Source organism: Tachysurus vachellii, chromosome 20 (genome assembly GCF_030014155.1).
Source record: "Tachysurus vachellii isolate PV-2020 chromosome 20, HZAU_Pvac_v1, whole genome shotgun sequence".
Lineage (NCBI taxonomy): Eukaryota > Metazoa > Chordata > Actinopteri > Siluriformes > Bagridae > Tachysurus > Tachysurus vachellii.
Window position 1 is genome coordinate 16,476,630 of NC_083479.1, and position 17,112 is coordinate 16,493,741.

The following is a 17,112-nucleotide window of genomic DNA, read 5'->3' on the forward strand; positions in this document are numbered from 1 at the left end:
AGCAGCAGGATCCTGAACGTTCACCATTGTGGCTTGGGTTTAATTCCAGGGCAGGGAACCAACGCAGCCCATCCCCTGAAGGGATGAGTCTCAGTTCTAGATAAAATTGGAGGGTTGTGTCAGGAAGGGCATCCGGCACAAAACCTGTGCCGACATTGAATATGTTGATCGGATGACCTATCAATGTGGTATTTGTATTTCATAACCTTAAAAGTATTCTCATCCACAGATGCTTTGTTTATAAGACCATTTGATATCTTTTGTACACTTTTCTGGCCACAAGATTCAGGATCTTTGAGACTGTATTCAGATTGACTTTGGAAAATTGTACATTATAAACAACTTTTGAACAAAATAGTGTTCCAGCCAAGTGAACCAGTTGATGTTGTGTGTTTTCTGTGGGAAAGGGATGGTCATCTGGAACTGTGTGATTGTATTAGACCCGTATTTCCTGTTGTTTTATGTAGCTTTATGTCTTTATGTAGCACCATGGGGGGCACGGTGGCTTAGTGGTTAGCACGTTAGCCTCACACCTCCAGGGTTGGGGGTTCGATTCTCGCCTCCACCTTGTGTGTGTGGAGTTTGCATGTTCTCCCCGTGCCTCGGGGGTTTCCTCCTGGTACTCCGGTTTCCTCCCCCAGTCCAAAGACATGCATGGTACGTTGATTGGCATCTCTGGAAAATTGTCCGTAGTGTGTGATTGCGTGAGTGAATGAGAGTGTGTGTGTGCCCTGCGATGGGTTGGCACTCCGTCCAGGGTGTATCCTGCCTTGATGCCCGATGACGCCTGAGAGGCTCCCCGTGACCCGAGGTAGTTTGGATAAAGCCTTAGAAAATGAATGAATGAATAGCATGAGGAGCTCCTTGGTGACGTTCTGGGTGGTGGATAGGCACAGGCTCCCCGTGACCCGAGGTAGTTCGGATAAGCGGTAGAAAATGAGTGAGAGAGAGAGTGAGTGTAGCACCATGGTCCTGGAGGAACATTGTTTCATTTCACTATGTACTGCACCGGCTATATATGGTTAAATTCTTGAACATATTTATTGATAAATCTTAAATTAAAACTAAAATCCATTTTAAAGCTAATTCTGGCTGACAAGAATATTTTTAAAGCTGTGAGAGTAACTGAGCTTAGCTTGATATTGTGTTGTTAAGTGCATCATTAGCTATGTTTCCTTATTTATTGTAATGTAAGCTTATGACAGCTTACATTGTGCATCTGTAGCATGTGAATCTGACAGCTACTTTTGGTAGGTTTGGCAGCCAGTGTTAAAGAAATATTTGTGTACATGGTATAATGTGATTAAATAATGAAATTAAGTCAAATGTAAAAGCTGGCCCATGATGCTGCATAAATACTAAAAGCTACAAATGTTGTAGCACAGACAGCACAGTTCATAAATCATATTGACCTAATTTTTTTCAGTATGTGTGATCAGTGTTTATGTTGTTAATGCATCCCGATGGTCAGTACAGATGAGTGAACACTCCAAAAGTGCAGTTTATACACTCATGGTCCAATTTAATACACCTGCACATTTATGCAGCCAATCATGTGGCACCAGGACAACTCTGATCTCTGTGACTTTAATCATGGCACAGTTACATTTTCAGCATTTTGCAGACACCCTTATACAGAGTGACCTCCATTTTTTTTTTATACAACTAAGCAATTGAGGGTTAAGGGCCTTGCTGAGTGTTTTAGTTGACCTGAGGTTTGAACTTACAACCTTGTGATCAGTAGTCAAACACCTTAACCACTAAGCTACCACATCCCCAAACCAGAGCATTCCTTTATCCAGAGTGGCGTACATTTATCTTATTTATACAGTTGAGCAAATAAGGGGTTAAGAGCCTTGCTCAGGGGCCCAGGAGTGACAGTTTGGTGTACCTGGGATTTGATCTCACAATCGTCTGATCAGTAGTCCAACATCTAAATCCCTGAGCTACCACTTCCACTCTTCACATGCTTCAGTAATTGCTGACTTTCTGGGATTTTCACATGAAACAGTGCCTAGAGTTTAAACAAAATGATGAATGTTCTTAGGTGTGTGTGTGTGTGTGTGTGTGTGTCATTATAAGGGCATCTCACCACTAAAATTGGTGCTTATTATGTAAGGAATGACACCGTCAGGCCAAATTCTTTCAGTCTTTGCAGTAGCAGCTCTGGTCTTACGAGAAATCTTCACATTGTCCCAAAATTTGAAGCTCTGTTGGCTCCTGTTGGTTGCGGCATCTGTTTCTGGAAAATTAGAAAATGGATAGAAAAGAAAGAAAGAACACAAAACACTGCACTGTTGCTGGACAATGAGAGAACAAATATGGTTAGTCACTCATATCATAATGTAGTGTATTCGCACACCGACACACCAATGCACACATGCACACACGCACACACACACCTGCGACAGTGTTATTAGAGTGTGAAGTGGTGTGTGGAAGATCCTTCTCAGTCAAGTCTCGTCTAAAGAAGTGCAGGTCATCCTTATCCAGAGCGATGTCTCCCACAAACGCCACTGAAACACACCCACACCACCAGCTAATAAAAACTAAATACTGACTTAAAAAATAATCATTTTGCTTGTAAGTGATTTTCATTTTGTGACCATAACACAGACTATCACTCCAAGACTGCACAGGAAACTTAACTGACAGCATTTAAAATATTTTAAAGGACAAGATTGTGTGATTTTCAGTCAGATTCCTAGAGTTTGGTCATAATCTGTAATCTCTAAAGGTGAAGCCTTTAGCTGTAGCCTCCATATATTAAAAGTAACTATAAATGTAGGGTTCAAAATGTCATTTGTTTTAATTGGTCAAGCTAACTAGTCAAATCAAGTCAAGTCAAGTCAAGAAGCTTTTATTGTCATTTCAACCATATATAGTTGCAATACACAGTGAAATGAGACAACATTTCTCCAGGATTAAGACAGAGCAAAGGACTTAGTAAGTAGTCCTAGCCACATAAAGTGCAACTGTGCAAACTGGCGCAAACAGTGTAAGACAAAAGACTAAATAAATAAATAAATAAATAAATACAAGACAATACACAAAGGACAATACACAAAAACAGCGCCAGTGTAACCAGTGTAAATACTGTATGTTCAATCAATATTACATGTGCAGAAATACTGGAATGAACACATTAGTATTATACATGTAGCAGCAGTTACATGAGGTATTGTAAGGTAATTGTGCAAAACAGCAAAACAAAATAAAAAATAAAAGTATTATGCAAAACAAATCGACTGAAATGTGAGACAGCATGTAAAAGAAAAACAGTGTGTTAAAACATCATGTAAACAGTTTGATATGGTGGTGCTGTAGACATGAATGTAAATTGAAAGAGTGTGTATTTGGTGTGGGTCATTGCAGTCCATACAGTTGAATGTGCGTGTGTGTGAGTGTGTGTGAGGGGTGTGTGGGGTCATCCACAATGCTGTTGGCTTTGCAGATGCAGCGTGTGGTGTAAATGTCCATTACAGAGGGAAGAGAGACTCCAATGATCTTTTTAGCTGTCCTTACTATCCGCTGAAGGGTCTTGTGATCCGAGATGGTGCAGTTCCCAAACCAGACAGTGATGCAGCTGCTCAGGATGCTCTCAATGGTCCCTCTGTAAAAAGTAGTTAGGATGAGGGAAGGTAGATGCGCTTTTCTCAGACTTTGTAAGAAGTAGAGACACTGCTGCGCTTTCCTGGTGATGGAGCTGGTGTTAAGTGACTAGGTGAAATTCTCTGTTAGATGAACACCAAGAAATTTGGTGCTCATGACAATCTCTACAGGTGATCCGTCGATGTTCAGTGGAGAATGGTCGCTCTGTGCTCTCCTGAAGTCAACAACCATCTCTTTAGTTTTATCATCATTCAGAGACAGGTTGTTGGCTCTACGCCAGGCAGTTAGCTGTTGCACCTCCTCTCTGTATGCTGATTCATCGTTCTTGCTGATTAGACTCGGGTGTGTCATTGGCGAACTTGATGATATGGTTCGATCTGTGCATTGCTGCACTGTCGTGACTCAACAAGGTGAACAGCAGTGGGCTGAGCACCTAGCCCTGAGGTGCTCCAGTACTCAGTGTAGTGGTGCTGAAGATGCTGTTCCTGATCCGGACCTGACTGAGGTATCCCAGTCAGATAGTCCAGGATCCAGTTGCAGAGAGAGATGTTCAGTCCCAGCAGACTCAGCTTCTCAATCAGGTGCTGAGGGATGATTGTGTTGAATGCTGAACTAAAGTCGATGAACAGCATTTGTACATAAGTGTCTTTATTGTCCAGGTGGTTGAGGGCTAAATGAAGGGCCTTGGCAACGGCATCGTCCGTGGAGCGGCTTGTGAACTACATTGAAGCTACATTGAAACTAACTAATAATGGTGCAGTAGACAGAGAACATTTTGTGACTGTCACTACAAAACCAAGCATCAATGTAGTTCACAAGAAAGGAAGCAAATATAGTTCCTTTCATCTGCAGCATCTCAATCAAAGTTTTTCAGAGTATTTTTGTCACTTCCTATATATAATCAGTAAAAAACAATCAGCTCCAGAAATAACAACCGTAATGAAAGATATGAAAATTAAATAAAAATGCTTCAGTCACGTCACACTGAGCGTCACACACAAGTATTATAAAGGAGAAGATGATGAGCAATCAATCTGATCAATTTGAAACAGTGCAGCAAAGGGACAAGGGTATGTATATATAGATGAGTATTCATACAAACACACACACCACTCACTCACTCATTTTCTACCGCTTATCCGAACTACCTCGGGTCACGGGGAGCCTGTGCCTATCTCAGGCATCATCGGGCATCAAGGCAGGATACACCCTGGACGGAGTGCCAACCCATCGCAGGGCACACACACACTCTCATTCACTCACGCAATCACACAATAGGGACAATTTTCCAGTGATGCCACTCAACCTACCATGCATGTCTTTGGACCGGGGGAGGAAACCAGAGTACCCGGAGGAAACCCCCAAGGCACAGGGAGAACATGCAAACTCCGCACACACAAGGCGGAGGCGGGAATCGAACCCCCAACCCTGGAGGTGTGAGGCGAACGTGCTAACCACTAAGCCACCGTGCCCCCACACACACCACAATGTGTTTAATTAAAGTTTAAACAGCTGAAATTTGAAATCCTGCTGCTACAGGATTTATAAAACCCGCCTCAAGTGAACTCTTGCTGTGGAGTAAAGTAGGAGAGCTGCACAGTTTATAATCTCTTTTAAAGTGTTTCAGTGATTTTTAAATGCTGGAAACAACACACATTTATCAAGAATAAAATGTGCAACATTATACTATACTTATAAAGCCAGTAAAATCACAGCTGCAATTTTCAACATAACCTGCTGACTAATCAAACTTAGCCAAAACACACCCTTATCAGGAACTATTCCCTGGGGGACTATTTTGGGTCTATTCCCAGGCACACCACCAGGGGGCGGGTATTTTCCAGCTTTCTTACAGTTTTTTTGGATTGCTTACACACTAAAATTAAAAGTAGTACACTATTAGCAAAACCTTACACTCAAGAGGCAAAACATCAGCCCATATTTGCACAACTATAAGCACATTGTCAACCTCACACTTGTTGCAAAACTCTACACACAGTGATTTGCAAAACACTAAACACACTTAACATACATTACACACAAAAATCTATCATGAAGTCACTTCCTTGCAATACCAAAGCACTGACTGTCAAATTACTGCACCGTCCAACCAATCGGTTCAACACAGTCATCATTTGTGCAAACACTTGTTTGCTTAATTGTAGACACACTAATCAGGTGTATAAGCACTAGAAAAAGCAGCAGGTGAGTTCATCGGTCTTCAAGCACAATGTAAAGAGTCAGAGAAAGAGTAAGACGAGGAGGAGAATGAGGACAACGAGGAGGACGACAAGGAGGAGGAGGAAGGGGAGGAAGAGGAATCAATAGAAGAGGAATCAACAGTAGAAGAGGAAGAGATGGAGGCCATGCTGGAGGTAGAGGCAGAGGAAGAGGAAGACAAGAAGGTGCTCAAAGAGGACCGAATCTGACAAATGAGATTCGTGCAACACTGGTTGACCACGTTGTCAACCACAGCCTGGCGCTGAGGGAGGCTGGACTGCGAGTACAGCCAAATCTAAGCCGATACACAGTGGCAAGTGTGATAAGAACATTTCGACTGGAAAATAGGTATTGTAAAAATATCATCATATCAAAAACATCTGCACGGTTTCAGTAACTGCTCACAGTACTGTATTGCACTATCAGCACTTCTCTTACCTTTTCCTGTGAAATTACTGTACTATTGTATACTGTTTTTTTTCCTACATTGGATTGAGGGTCAGGAACGACAAGGGGGAAGGCCTCCTATGTTCACAGAACAGCAAGAGAGGGAGATAGCAAACATGGTTTTGGCCAACAATGCTATAAAACTCAATCAGCTCCAAGCTAACATTGTCAATAGCCACGCCAGTTTCAGCGATATCCATCAGGTCTCAACATCAACACTGGCACGCATCCTACAAAATAAACATATTCAAATTAAGCAAATTTATTGAGTGCCTTTCGAGCGCAATTCCGAAAGGGTGAAACAACTGCGGCATGATTATGCAGAGGTATGTATTCACTTTAGCAGTGTGTTCTTGCATACTGTATCATCTTTTACTGTACTGTAATATGTATACTAGATCTACACTGAACTACACAATTTTGCATGACACTGTTCTTCAGAGAGTTTTACGAATGGATGGAGAGGAGATCCAGTATGAGTTCATTTACGTAGATTAGGCTGGGTTCAACCTGACGAGAACACGAAGGAGGGGAAGAAACATCATTGGTTATAGTCACAGGGCTATAGTCAATGTCCCAGGGTAACGTGGGGGTAATATAACACTCTGTGCAGCCATTATACAGAGTGGGGTCCTCCACCGCCATGCCGATATGGGCCCTTACAGTACTACACAGCACTCATACTTACATTCTTGGACCAATTTCACAACATAACAACAGCAAATCAAATCGATCATATGCAATACATTGTTGTCTGGGACAATGTGTCTTTCCACCGCTCTGCTCTGGTACAGAACTGGTTTCAGCAACATCCACATTTCACCGTCCTATATCTTCCACCATACTCTCCATTCCTCAACCCTATAGAAGAGTTTTTCTCGGCATGGCGGTGGAAGGTATATGATCTCCGTCTCCAGGCTGAGGTACCCCTCATCCAAGCCATGGAGGAGGCCTGTGACCAGATGGAGGTAGCAGCAATGCAAGGATGGATTCGTCATTCAAGACGTTGCTTTCCAAGGTGTCTTGCTAATGACAACGTTGCCTGGCGATGTTGATGAAATTCTCTGGCCAGATCCAGCTAGGCGAAGAGACAATGTCTAGTTTTTTTTTTTCAGTAAACTTACAGTACAATACGTAAAGTGACATTTTGCTACAGTATTATGAATCTCCATGTCAACATTTTGGGCATGTTGACAAATAAATGAGTTTGGTCTAACATTTGTCTAACAGTTTGGACATATCAGCATTATAGAGCTAAATATTTCAGCACCAAGAAAGTTTTTATTCTTGTCTCAGCTGGACATCTGGGAAACTAAAAGACCTGCTAAGACTTGTACTTCATTGAACCACATTTGGTAGGTACTAATCACTGTATACTGGGAACATCCTATCAGGAAGACCTGCTGTTTTAAACATGCTCTGACCCAGTTGTCAAACCATCACAATTTTTCCCTTGTCAAAAATCTTTACACTTGCTCATCAACACCTCACCTTCAAGAACTGACTGTTCAGTTACTGCCTAATATAATCCCACCCCATTGACAGGTGCCACAGCAATGAAATAATCAATATTCACTTCACCTGTCAGTGGAAGGTTCTGTATTAATATGAACAGCTTACTTTGTTAGTATTCACCACTGGTTTTATGCATTGTTGATATTGTACAAAGTTTTATCTTTCTAGCCCAAGGCCAAAGATAGAAGGACATTTGACATCTTATTAGTCATAATAGATGCTGATCATGATGTGTGTGTGTGTGTGTGTGTGTGCGTGCATGCGTGTGTGTATGTGTGTGTGTGTAAACACCACCCACACTCCCTGAACATGAGCCTTATTGGAGATTATTATATCTTTCATTTGCAGAGAAGAGAAGATTTATTTTGTGAGATGTGATCAAATCTGACATGTAAAATTGCCTGTAGTTCTGTTCAGGCATCAGTTCAGTAATAACACAGTGTGAGCAGGTGCAGACAATTGTGTGTGTTTGTGTTTTCCCTGTAAATGGAGGCTAGTGCTTGTTCAGTGGATTAACGTGGATTAACACAGCATGTTAAATTCCATACTTGATTTATTAGATGTGTGAATAAATGCCTAGGCTGAGTGTGTGTGTGTGTGTGTGTGTGTGTGTGTGTGTGTGTGTGTGTGTGTGCACAATACTGTATGCCAGAGTGAAGGGATGAAGTTTGAAGCTGTTACACTAATATGAGAACAGGAAATAAACTCTTTCAGGATATTTTATAATAATTCATTGTAAAACGTTTAAAAAAGAAGGATGATCTTTAATTCATTAAAAAAAGGTAATTGCTCACAAATTGATGTGGTATAAGAATAATGAAACTTTCACATGTTTGTGTGTCCTTCCGTGAGTGTATGGGTCTGCCTCCGTGAGTGTGTGTCCGTCCGTCCGTGTGTGTGAGTGTGTGTGTGTCCGTCCGTGTGTGTGTGTGTGTGAGTGTGTAGTTGTCCGTCTGTCTGTGTGTGTGTGTGTGTGTGTGTGTGTGTGTGTGTGTCATTCCTAAACTGCAGAATGTAAAAAATTATCCGTTCCACTAAGCTGTAATTTCCACAGTACATCAAGTTAAAAAAAATTCAGTGTAACACTCATTTACACTATTAGGGTAAATTGTCACAAATATCAGGTGCTCTGTGTGTGTGTGTGTGTGTGTGTGTGTGTGTGTGTGTGTGTGTGTGTGCGTGCATGTGTGTGCTTGTGTGTGTGTTTGTGTGTGTTTGTGTGTGTTTGTGTGTTTGTGTGGGTGTGTGTGTGTTGCTGAAGATGAGCTTTGAAGAATGATTGTAGCCTTTGTTTGTGTTGAAATGTGTGTAAAACTGTGGTTTATTTGGAAAACTAACAAACACATTACACATTACATTTACTGTAAACTTTACTTACTAGTCAGAGTGGCTAAAATAAATATTCACATTAACATTAACACTTATGTTGCTTCTCCTAGAATAGCTTATGTGACATAATTCTACACCAGATCAACTCTATTCAAATGGGGCCAAATTAAACCACATCTAAATACCAGAGTTAACAAAATATTATTTACGAAATATACAAAATACAACATATTTATGGCATGAAACCAGACAAACAAATAAAGTTTAATTGGACAATCTAACATTATCACAAAAATAATAAAATACCCATTTAAGTTAAAGTTAATCTATTAAGAATTCAGCTATAAATCTTTTTTTATGGTTTATAAAAAATCTTCCAAATTCTCTGGCCTCTCAAGTTCTGAATATTTATTCAATAACTCAAGTGGTTAGGACTCTGGGACGTTGATTGGAGGATCAGGGTTCAGCTACCACTGTTGGGCCCTTGAATATGGCCCCTAGCCCTCTCTGCTCCCAAGGTGCTGTATAATAACTGCACATGTGCTCTGAAGTTATATGTGAGATATGGGAAGAAATTCTGTTAATTCTGTTAATTTATTCACAGTTTTAATCAGAGAAAAATAAAAGAATGAAGAATGTAGCTAACTGGGTTTACACAGTCTGCTGCGACAGTCAGGTGAACAATTGCAGCATGTTGGCCACGTCCCCAGCCATTCGTTTTTGTTTTGTATACCGCTTATACATACTGTATTACACAGGGTTAGAGGGAAGCGGGAGTCTATCCCAGGAGACCCGGGACACAATTTAGAGATGCCAATCATACTAAAAGGCATGTCTAAAAAATGCAGAGCTACATTTGGGCCTAGGTCTGGACCTGCCTACACCACTGTTCTACACCATTAAATGTTACTATAAATGCTTAAAAAGCACAATCTACTGTTCCTCAATAAAGCTACACTGTGCGCTGTGCATCAGGATGTCACTCAACTCTGACATCGATTACATGGTTTAGATTCTGTTCTGGTGACATGTAATCAAGATGGCATTTAAAATGAAATGTTTTTTCCTTTCTTCTTTCTCTTCATTTCTGCAATTATTCTTTTTCTAACATTATCTCTCTGTCTCTCTCTCTGTCTCTTTCTCAGTCTCTCTCTTTCTCTCTCTCCCTCTCTCTGTATTTTTCAGGGAAAGAATGCAAACCAGTGCAAAGAATCAAGTGAGTCAAGTGTTCATTAGTCAGTCTCTTCACTTCAGCATTCAGAAAGGCCACATCAAATTGTGAGGTTTTTTCAAAACTTCAGTTTGGAACAAATAATTGTAGTCTTGTCTTGTCTTGTCTTGTCTTGTCTTGTCTTGTCTTGTCTTGTCTTGTAGATCCTAAGTTTACTTTACTGTGTGCAAGTTATTGCATTTTCTCTCTCTCCATGGGTTCGCTCTGGGTTCTTCAGTTTCCACCCACCTCTTGAGAGTGTGTACAATATCCTGCCTTAAACCACGTCCACTCTGATCCTCAACAGGATTAAAAACCTTTACTGAAGATCAATGGATGAATATATTATATTATTCTATGCCTACAATTGTGAACCTGTGTCCATGAATAAATAAAAATGTTATAGGATGTAATAGATTTTAGAAGATAAAATGTCAGGCAAAACCATGCTTTAGAGGTTTCTCTCTAAGCACTTGAATGGAGTGTTTTGTTTTGGTTTCTTTTTTCATGCATTGTGGCATCTACTTAATTAATGTCATGAAAAGACGTTCCTTTTTCTTTTATTTCAGCCAACTAAGTATTCAAATCTTAGCCCGGCACTCGAAAAGGATTTCAAAGCAATATAAATTAGCAGTACTCCCAAGCGAGACGCTTAAAACGACTGTGAAGCACTACTTAAAGCAAGTGCATGTAGATATGAATATTTGTGATTTATTTACCTGCCTTGCACGGATCCCTGTAGTTGACCTCATCGGTTTCAGGATGATATTTAACTTCCGAATCTAAGCCGACGACCAGCAATAAACAAGCATGCAGGAGCAAAAATGTCCACTGGGACTTCATGATGAGTTTTGACCGCATGTAAAAAAAGCAATGGATTAGAACACAAGCTTAGCTCTCTTCTGGGTCTTTATTCTGGACCAGTGAGTCTCTAAAACACACCCGGGCAGTGAGCCATACTCAGAGATTGCAAGCTTTCCAGTCTCACACACACACATACACACACACACACACACACACACACACACACACACACACACACACACACACACACACACAGTGCCTCACTTCATTAACCAACAAACATTTTGCATACCACACGATACATCAGTTGAATGGTAGTTTCAACAAAACAGTATGGTTTGTTCAAGTCTAAAACATTTATTTAACTCATAATAATTGATTTAACACTTTCATTGAACTATTTATTTTCTTCTTATTGCACTTAAATGTCCTGGGAAATAATTATTCTGACTATTTTTGTATGTAATTGTTCTGTGCACAATCTTAATGCATGCATTTTATAATACAACACTTTTCAATTCAATTCAATTCAAGTTTATTTGTATAGCGTTTTTTACAATGGGCGTTGTCTCAAAGCAGCTTTACAGAACATAAACATAGAACAGAAAATAAACATAAGGAGTAATATAAAGAATTAATATAGTAAAAATTAAAAATATATATAGTTCACAGTGTGTATGTATGTATATTTATTTATCCCCAATGAGCAAGTCTGAGGTGACTCAGGCAGCAGTGGCAAGGAAAAACTCCCTTAGATTGGTAAAGGAAGAAACCTTGAGAGGTACCAGACTCAAAGGGGAACCCATCCTCATATAGGTGACACTAGATGGTGTGATTACAAATATACAGTCACACAAGTGTTGTATTGGTGTAAGGATCACATGGAGTTCAGATCTCCTCTTATCACAGAGTCCAACTGGAGCTGGTAGATCTGTAGATGTCTCAGGATTCTCACAGAGTCGTGCTCATCTCAGCGGAGGTCCAAAAACTTAATTGCACGAAAGACGATCGGAGCTGGTACAATGTCTGGGTGTGTCTGCATGGGTAGAAAAAAAGAAGAGCAGTGCAGAGGGATTAACATACTGTATCTGCTGTTCATAAAAATGTGCAAGTCTAGTGTAATAGTGCACAATATAATGGGATGTGTTATGTGTATGCCTGACTAAAGAGATGAGTTTTTAATCTATATTTAAACTGGGAAAGTGTATCTGAGCCCCAAACACTATCAGGAAGACTATTCCAGAGTTTGGGAGCTAAATAAGAAAACGCTCTGCCGCCTTTAGTAGACTTAGATATTCTGGGAACTACCAGAAGTCCTGAGTTTTGTGATCTCAGAGAGCGTGAAGGATTGTAACGTGTTAGAAGACTAGTTAGATACGTGGGCGCTAAACCGTTAAGAGCCTTGTATGTTAGTAGCAGCATTTTGTAATCAATTCTAAACTTAACAGGTAGCCAGTGTAGAGATGATAAAATTGGGGTTATATGGTCATACTTTCTTGTCCTAGTGAGAACTCTGGCAGCTGCATTTTGGACTAACTGTAGCCTATTTATTAAAGATGCAGGACAACCACCTAGTAATGCATTACAATAGTCCAGTCTAGAGGTCATGAAAGCGTGAACTAGCTTCTCAGCATCAGATACAGACAGGATGTTTCTCAGCTTGGCAATATTTCTAAGGTGAAAGAAAGCTGTTTTTGTGGTATGGGCGACATGATTTTCAAAGGACAAGTTGCTGTCTAATATAACACCCAGGTCTTTTACTGTCAAGCTACTAGCAACAGTACATCCCTCTAATTGGAAGTTAAATTGTGAGAGTTTCTGTGTACTGGTTTTTGGACCTATAAGTAGTATTTCTGTCTTATCAGAATTTAATAACTGAAAATTGCAGCTCATCCAGTCTTTTATCTCTCTAAGGCATTGAGTTAATTTGGACAATTTAGGTATTTCATCTGGTTTTGATGAGATATATAACTGTGTGTCGTCAGCATAGCAGTGGAAACTAATCCCATGTCTTCTAATAATGTTCCCTAATGGAAGCATGTATATCGAGAAAAGCAGAGGTCCTAGAACTGATCCTTGAGGGACCCCATGATTAACTGGTAGTAAACTGGAGGGTTCACCATCTAATTCTACAAAATGGTATCGATCAGACAGGTAGGATCTAAACCAACTTAAAGCTTGTCCATGAATACCTGTGTAATTTTGTAAACGATCTAGGAGAATGTTGTGATCTATAGTGTCGAAACCTGACTGAAACTCTTCGAGGATATTGTTCTCCTGTAAGGAGGAGCTCAGTTGAACAGACACAACCTTTTCAAATATTTTAGACATAAACGGAAGGTGTGAAATAGGTCTGTAATTTGATAGTTCATTTGGATCTAAATCAGGTTTTTTGATGAGTGGCCTAATAACTGCTAACTTGAAAGACTTAGGGACGTAACCTAAAGATAGCGAGGAGTTAATAATATAAAGAAGAGGCTCACCAGCTTTATTTAACATTTCTTTCAGTAATTTAGTTGGAATGGGGTCTAGTGAACAAGTTGTTGATTTAGCTCTAGTAATAAGCTTATCTAGCTCTTCCTGTCCTGTACTTGCAAAGAAATGTAGTTGTGTGTCTAGAGCCTTAGGTGAGACTGGGTCACTAGTTGCTCTCATATGTTGTCACCTATTTTATTCCTGACTTTCGATTTTATCAGTAAAGAATCTCATAAAATCATCACTACTGAACTGTGATGGAATAGTGTGTTCAGATTTCTGGTGTTTTGTTAATCTAGCCACTGTGCTAAATAAAAACCTGGGATTGTTCTGGTTATTTTCTATGAGTTTGCTCAGGTGCTCAGTACTGGCAGCTTTTAGAGCCTGTCTATAGCTGGACATACTTTCTTTATGTGCAATTCTAAAAACCTCTAATTTAGTTTTTCTCCACTTTCGCTCGAGGTTACGGGTCTCTCTCTTGAGGGTGTGAGTATGACTATTATACCAAGATGCAAGCGTTTTATCTCTAACCTTCTGTAATCTCATTGGGGCAACAGTGTCTATTGTGCGAGTGAATGTAGCGCCTATGCTGTTAGTAATTTCATCTAGATCGTCTGTGTTTAAGGGTACAGTAAGAAGTTGAGACAGATCAGGCAGATTATTTGTTATTATCTGTATTTAGTGGTCGGAGTAATAGTTCTACCGAGTCGATAACGTGGTGAGACACAGTTAGTCTGTTCTACAGGTAGTGTGTACATTATGAGGTAATGGTCTGTGATGTCATCACTTTGAGGAATGACATCTATATCAGTGGCATCTATTCTGTGTGGTAGCTCAGTGGGGGATGTGGTAGCTCAGTGGTTAAGGTGTTGGGCTACTGATCGGAAGGTCATGGGTTTGAACCCCACGTCCACCAAGCTGCCACTGCTGGGCCCTTGAGCAAGGCACTTAACCCTCAGTTGCTCAGTTGTAAGTCACTCTGGATAAGGGTGTCTGCTAAATGCCATAAATGTAAATGTAAATGTGTGATATTATTAAATCTAGTGTATGATTACGACGGTGAGTTGCTCTAGTGATGTTTTGTTTAAGCCCAAGTGAGTTTTCAACTGCACATTATATCATTATTTTATTACATGCTAGAAAAAGTTAATAATTTAGTGTAAAGTACGTGCAATATCTCCCACTATGCCACTTTATGACTGCATCCATTCTTTAGAGTTTACTTGTATTTTACTGCTTAGAGAACATTTAATGTTTTGAAGTTTGCTATTTGTTACCGCGTAAGAGCTACTTAGCATTTGTGTCTGGATCAGAGCACAACTGTAACAGAAGATGCTTAAAGCACGCTACGTACTGTACATGACAATCCACTTGAAAAATGAGTTAGACGCGGCATCATTTTTCAGACTTTGAGATAAAAATCGTCAATGTATGAAATGTTTACTCTTAATACGTAGTAAAACAAAATGTCAGCTCTGTAGGAATATGTTTATTTCACTTGTTCATTCTGTACAATCACAACCACCACAAATATCACATTTTCATTAATGAGACACAGTCATGGGAAAAGAAGAATCTGAGACTAAATGACAATAATGTGGTCCTCAGTGACTTCTATAAAAACTTCAAATACAATTTTGTTGACATTCTTTTCTCTCTCTCTCTCTTTCTCTCTCTCTCTCTCTCTCTCTCTCTCTCTCCGTCTGTGTGTCTCTGTGTGTCTTTGTGTGTGTGTGTGCACAATACTGTATCCCAATGTGCACTTTAATTAAAAGTCAACAACGAAATGGCTAATTATGTGTTTTTTTGTTTCATGGAGTAATTTGTTTGTTTATAGAAGCTTTTATTTTGTCGTGTATACATTATAGCACCGTGAAATTCTTTCTACTCATATCATAACTTTGGAAATTGGGGTCAGAGCGCAGGGTCAGCAGTGATACAGCATCCCTGGAACAGTGAGAGTTAAGGGCCTTGCTCAAATGGCCCATCAGGGTCAGCCGTGATACAGCATCCCTGGAGCAGTGTTAGTTAAGGGCCTTGCTCAGGGGCTGATCAGAAAGAAAGGTTGTCACAAAAATTGTCACAAAAGTGAAAATAGGAACTTCAACAACCCACACATACACTAGGGACGATTAACAGTTAGCAATTAGCGTACAGTGCATATCTCTGGACTGGGTGAGAAAACCAAAATGCCTGGAGGAGGCCCCTGGAGCACAGGGGAGATCAGGCAGAGGTGGGAATTGAGCCCCCAGCCCTGAGGTTGGGAGGCATAATAAAATACATGATGTTTAAAAAATTTGATTGAGAATAGTTAATATGCAAGGTTCACAAATCCAAATAGAGTAAAAAAACACAGCTGATACAGCACAGCAGTTACAGTTTATATATACACATGCAAATACTATAAACATGCTGTATATGCCGGAATAAATCCAAATTTAGGTAACTGGAGGTAACAAGTGGTACAGCAGAAACACTGACTAGATAAGATAAGATAAGATAAGATAAGATAAGATAAGATAAGATAAGATAAGATAAGATAAGATAAGATAGAAACGCAATACAACAGGTGAAATATTTACATACAGAGGACACATTTACATTCACACAAAACAAGAGTGTGCTGTAAAATTAAGGGCCAAAGCATAACATTTTAAAGTGTAAAAAACATATTTTACCCAGTGCTGGAATGCAATGGCTTGTACCTGCTTCCTTACATCCTTAAAGTGGAGTCAACTGACCTCTTTCACATACACACAAGCTTAAAGATGCCCATGGTTGAATAGTGTCTCTCTGATTGACAGGGACGAGATTAACACCATCTTGGACTGGAGCCATGACGTACAATTCCGAACATTACACATAACCGATTATCCATAAGCACAGAATGAGGTACTATAAAGTTAATGAGGTTTTTCCGCTAAAATTTATCGGATCGATCTGTTCTATCCTCTAACCAGTGCATATACAGTACTTCTAAAAGTAAGTCTCTATGTGATTTAAACAGTGCAAATCTATAGAAGGCATTCAATATTTACTTAATAATTTCCTTTTTCATAAATGAAAAATGTTTACAAATGAAATAAAAAAATAGATGAAATGTATTTAATTAACCTTACAATGTATAATATTGTATATAATAAGTAGTAAAATATAGTTTATTCATTTACAGAAGTGTCAGAATGCCATTTCAATGCTTACATGGTTGGAAAAATGTCATGCATCGTCAGTAGTCAGCTACTTACCTAATATAAGTAACTTACCTAATATGCCTAAAAATCTACCCTCAATCAACCAGATAAACACAATGTGTCAGATTTGTTTGCATAAAGTTGAGCCGCTATTAGAATTGCTAATAGAAAATTGCTAATAAAAAATTAAATAAATATCTGCAATTTTTTGTTTTTTTTGTGATGAAACCTCATTAGATTGCAGTGCGGGTAATTTGTGCTCCTGATTTCTGTGCTAATGTCATCTTGACCCTTCATCTAACACATTCC

At 39.6% G+C, this 17,112-nt stretch overlaps 1 protein-coding gene across 1 annotated transcript in view; it reads right to left on the reverse strand.

The window, feature by feature from the left end:
• LOC132863522 (bone morphogenetic protein 1-like) overlaps window positions 1–11,216 on the reverse strand; it is a 29,141-nt gene extending 17,925 nt beyond the window's left edge. The window contains exons 1-3 of the mRNA XM_060896379.1: window positions 11,053–11,216; window positions 2,403–2,516; window positions 2,093–2,242 (exon numbers count right to left, since the gene is read on the reverse strand). Coding sequence (XP_060752362.1) covers window positions 2,093–2,242; window positions 2,403–2,516; window positions 11,053–11,194 — 406 coding nt within the window. The 5' untranslated portion in view covers window positions 11,195–11,216. The remainder of the gene's footprint in view (window positions 1–2,092; window positions 2,243–2,402; window positions 2,517–11,052) is intronic.
• Between the last annotated feature and the right edge of the window lie 5,896 nt (window positions 11,217–17,112).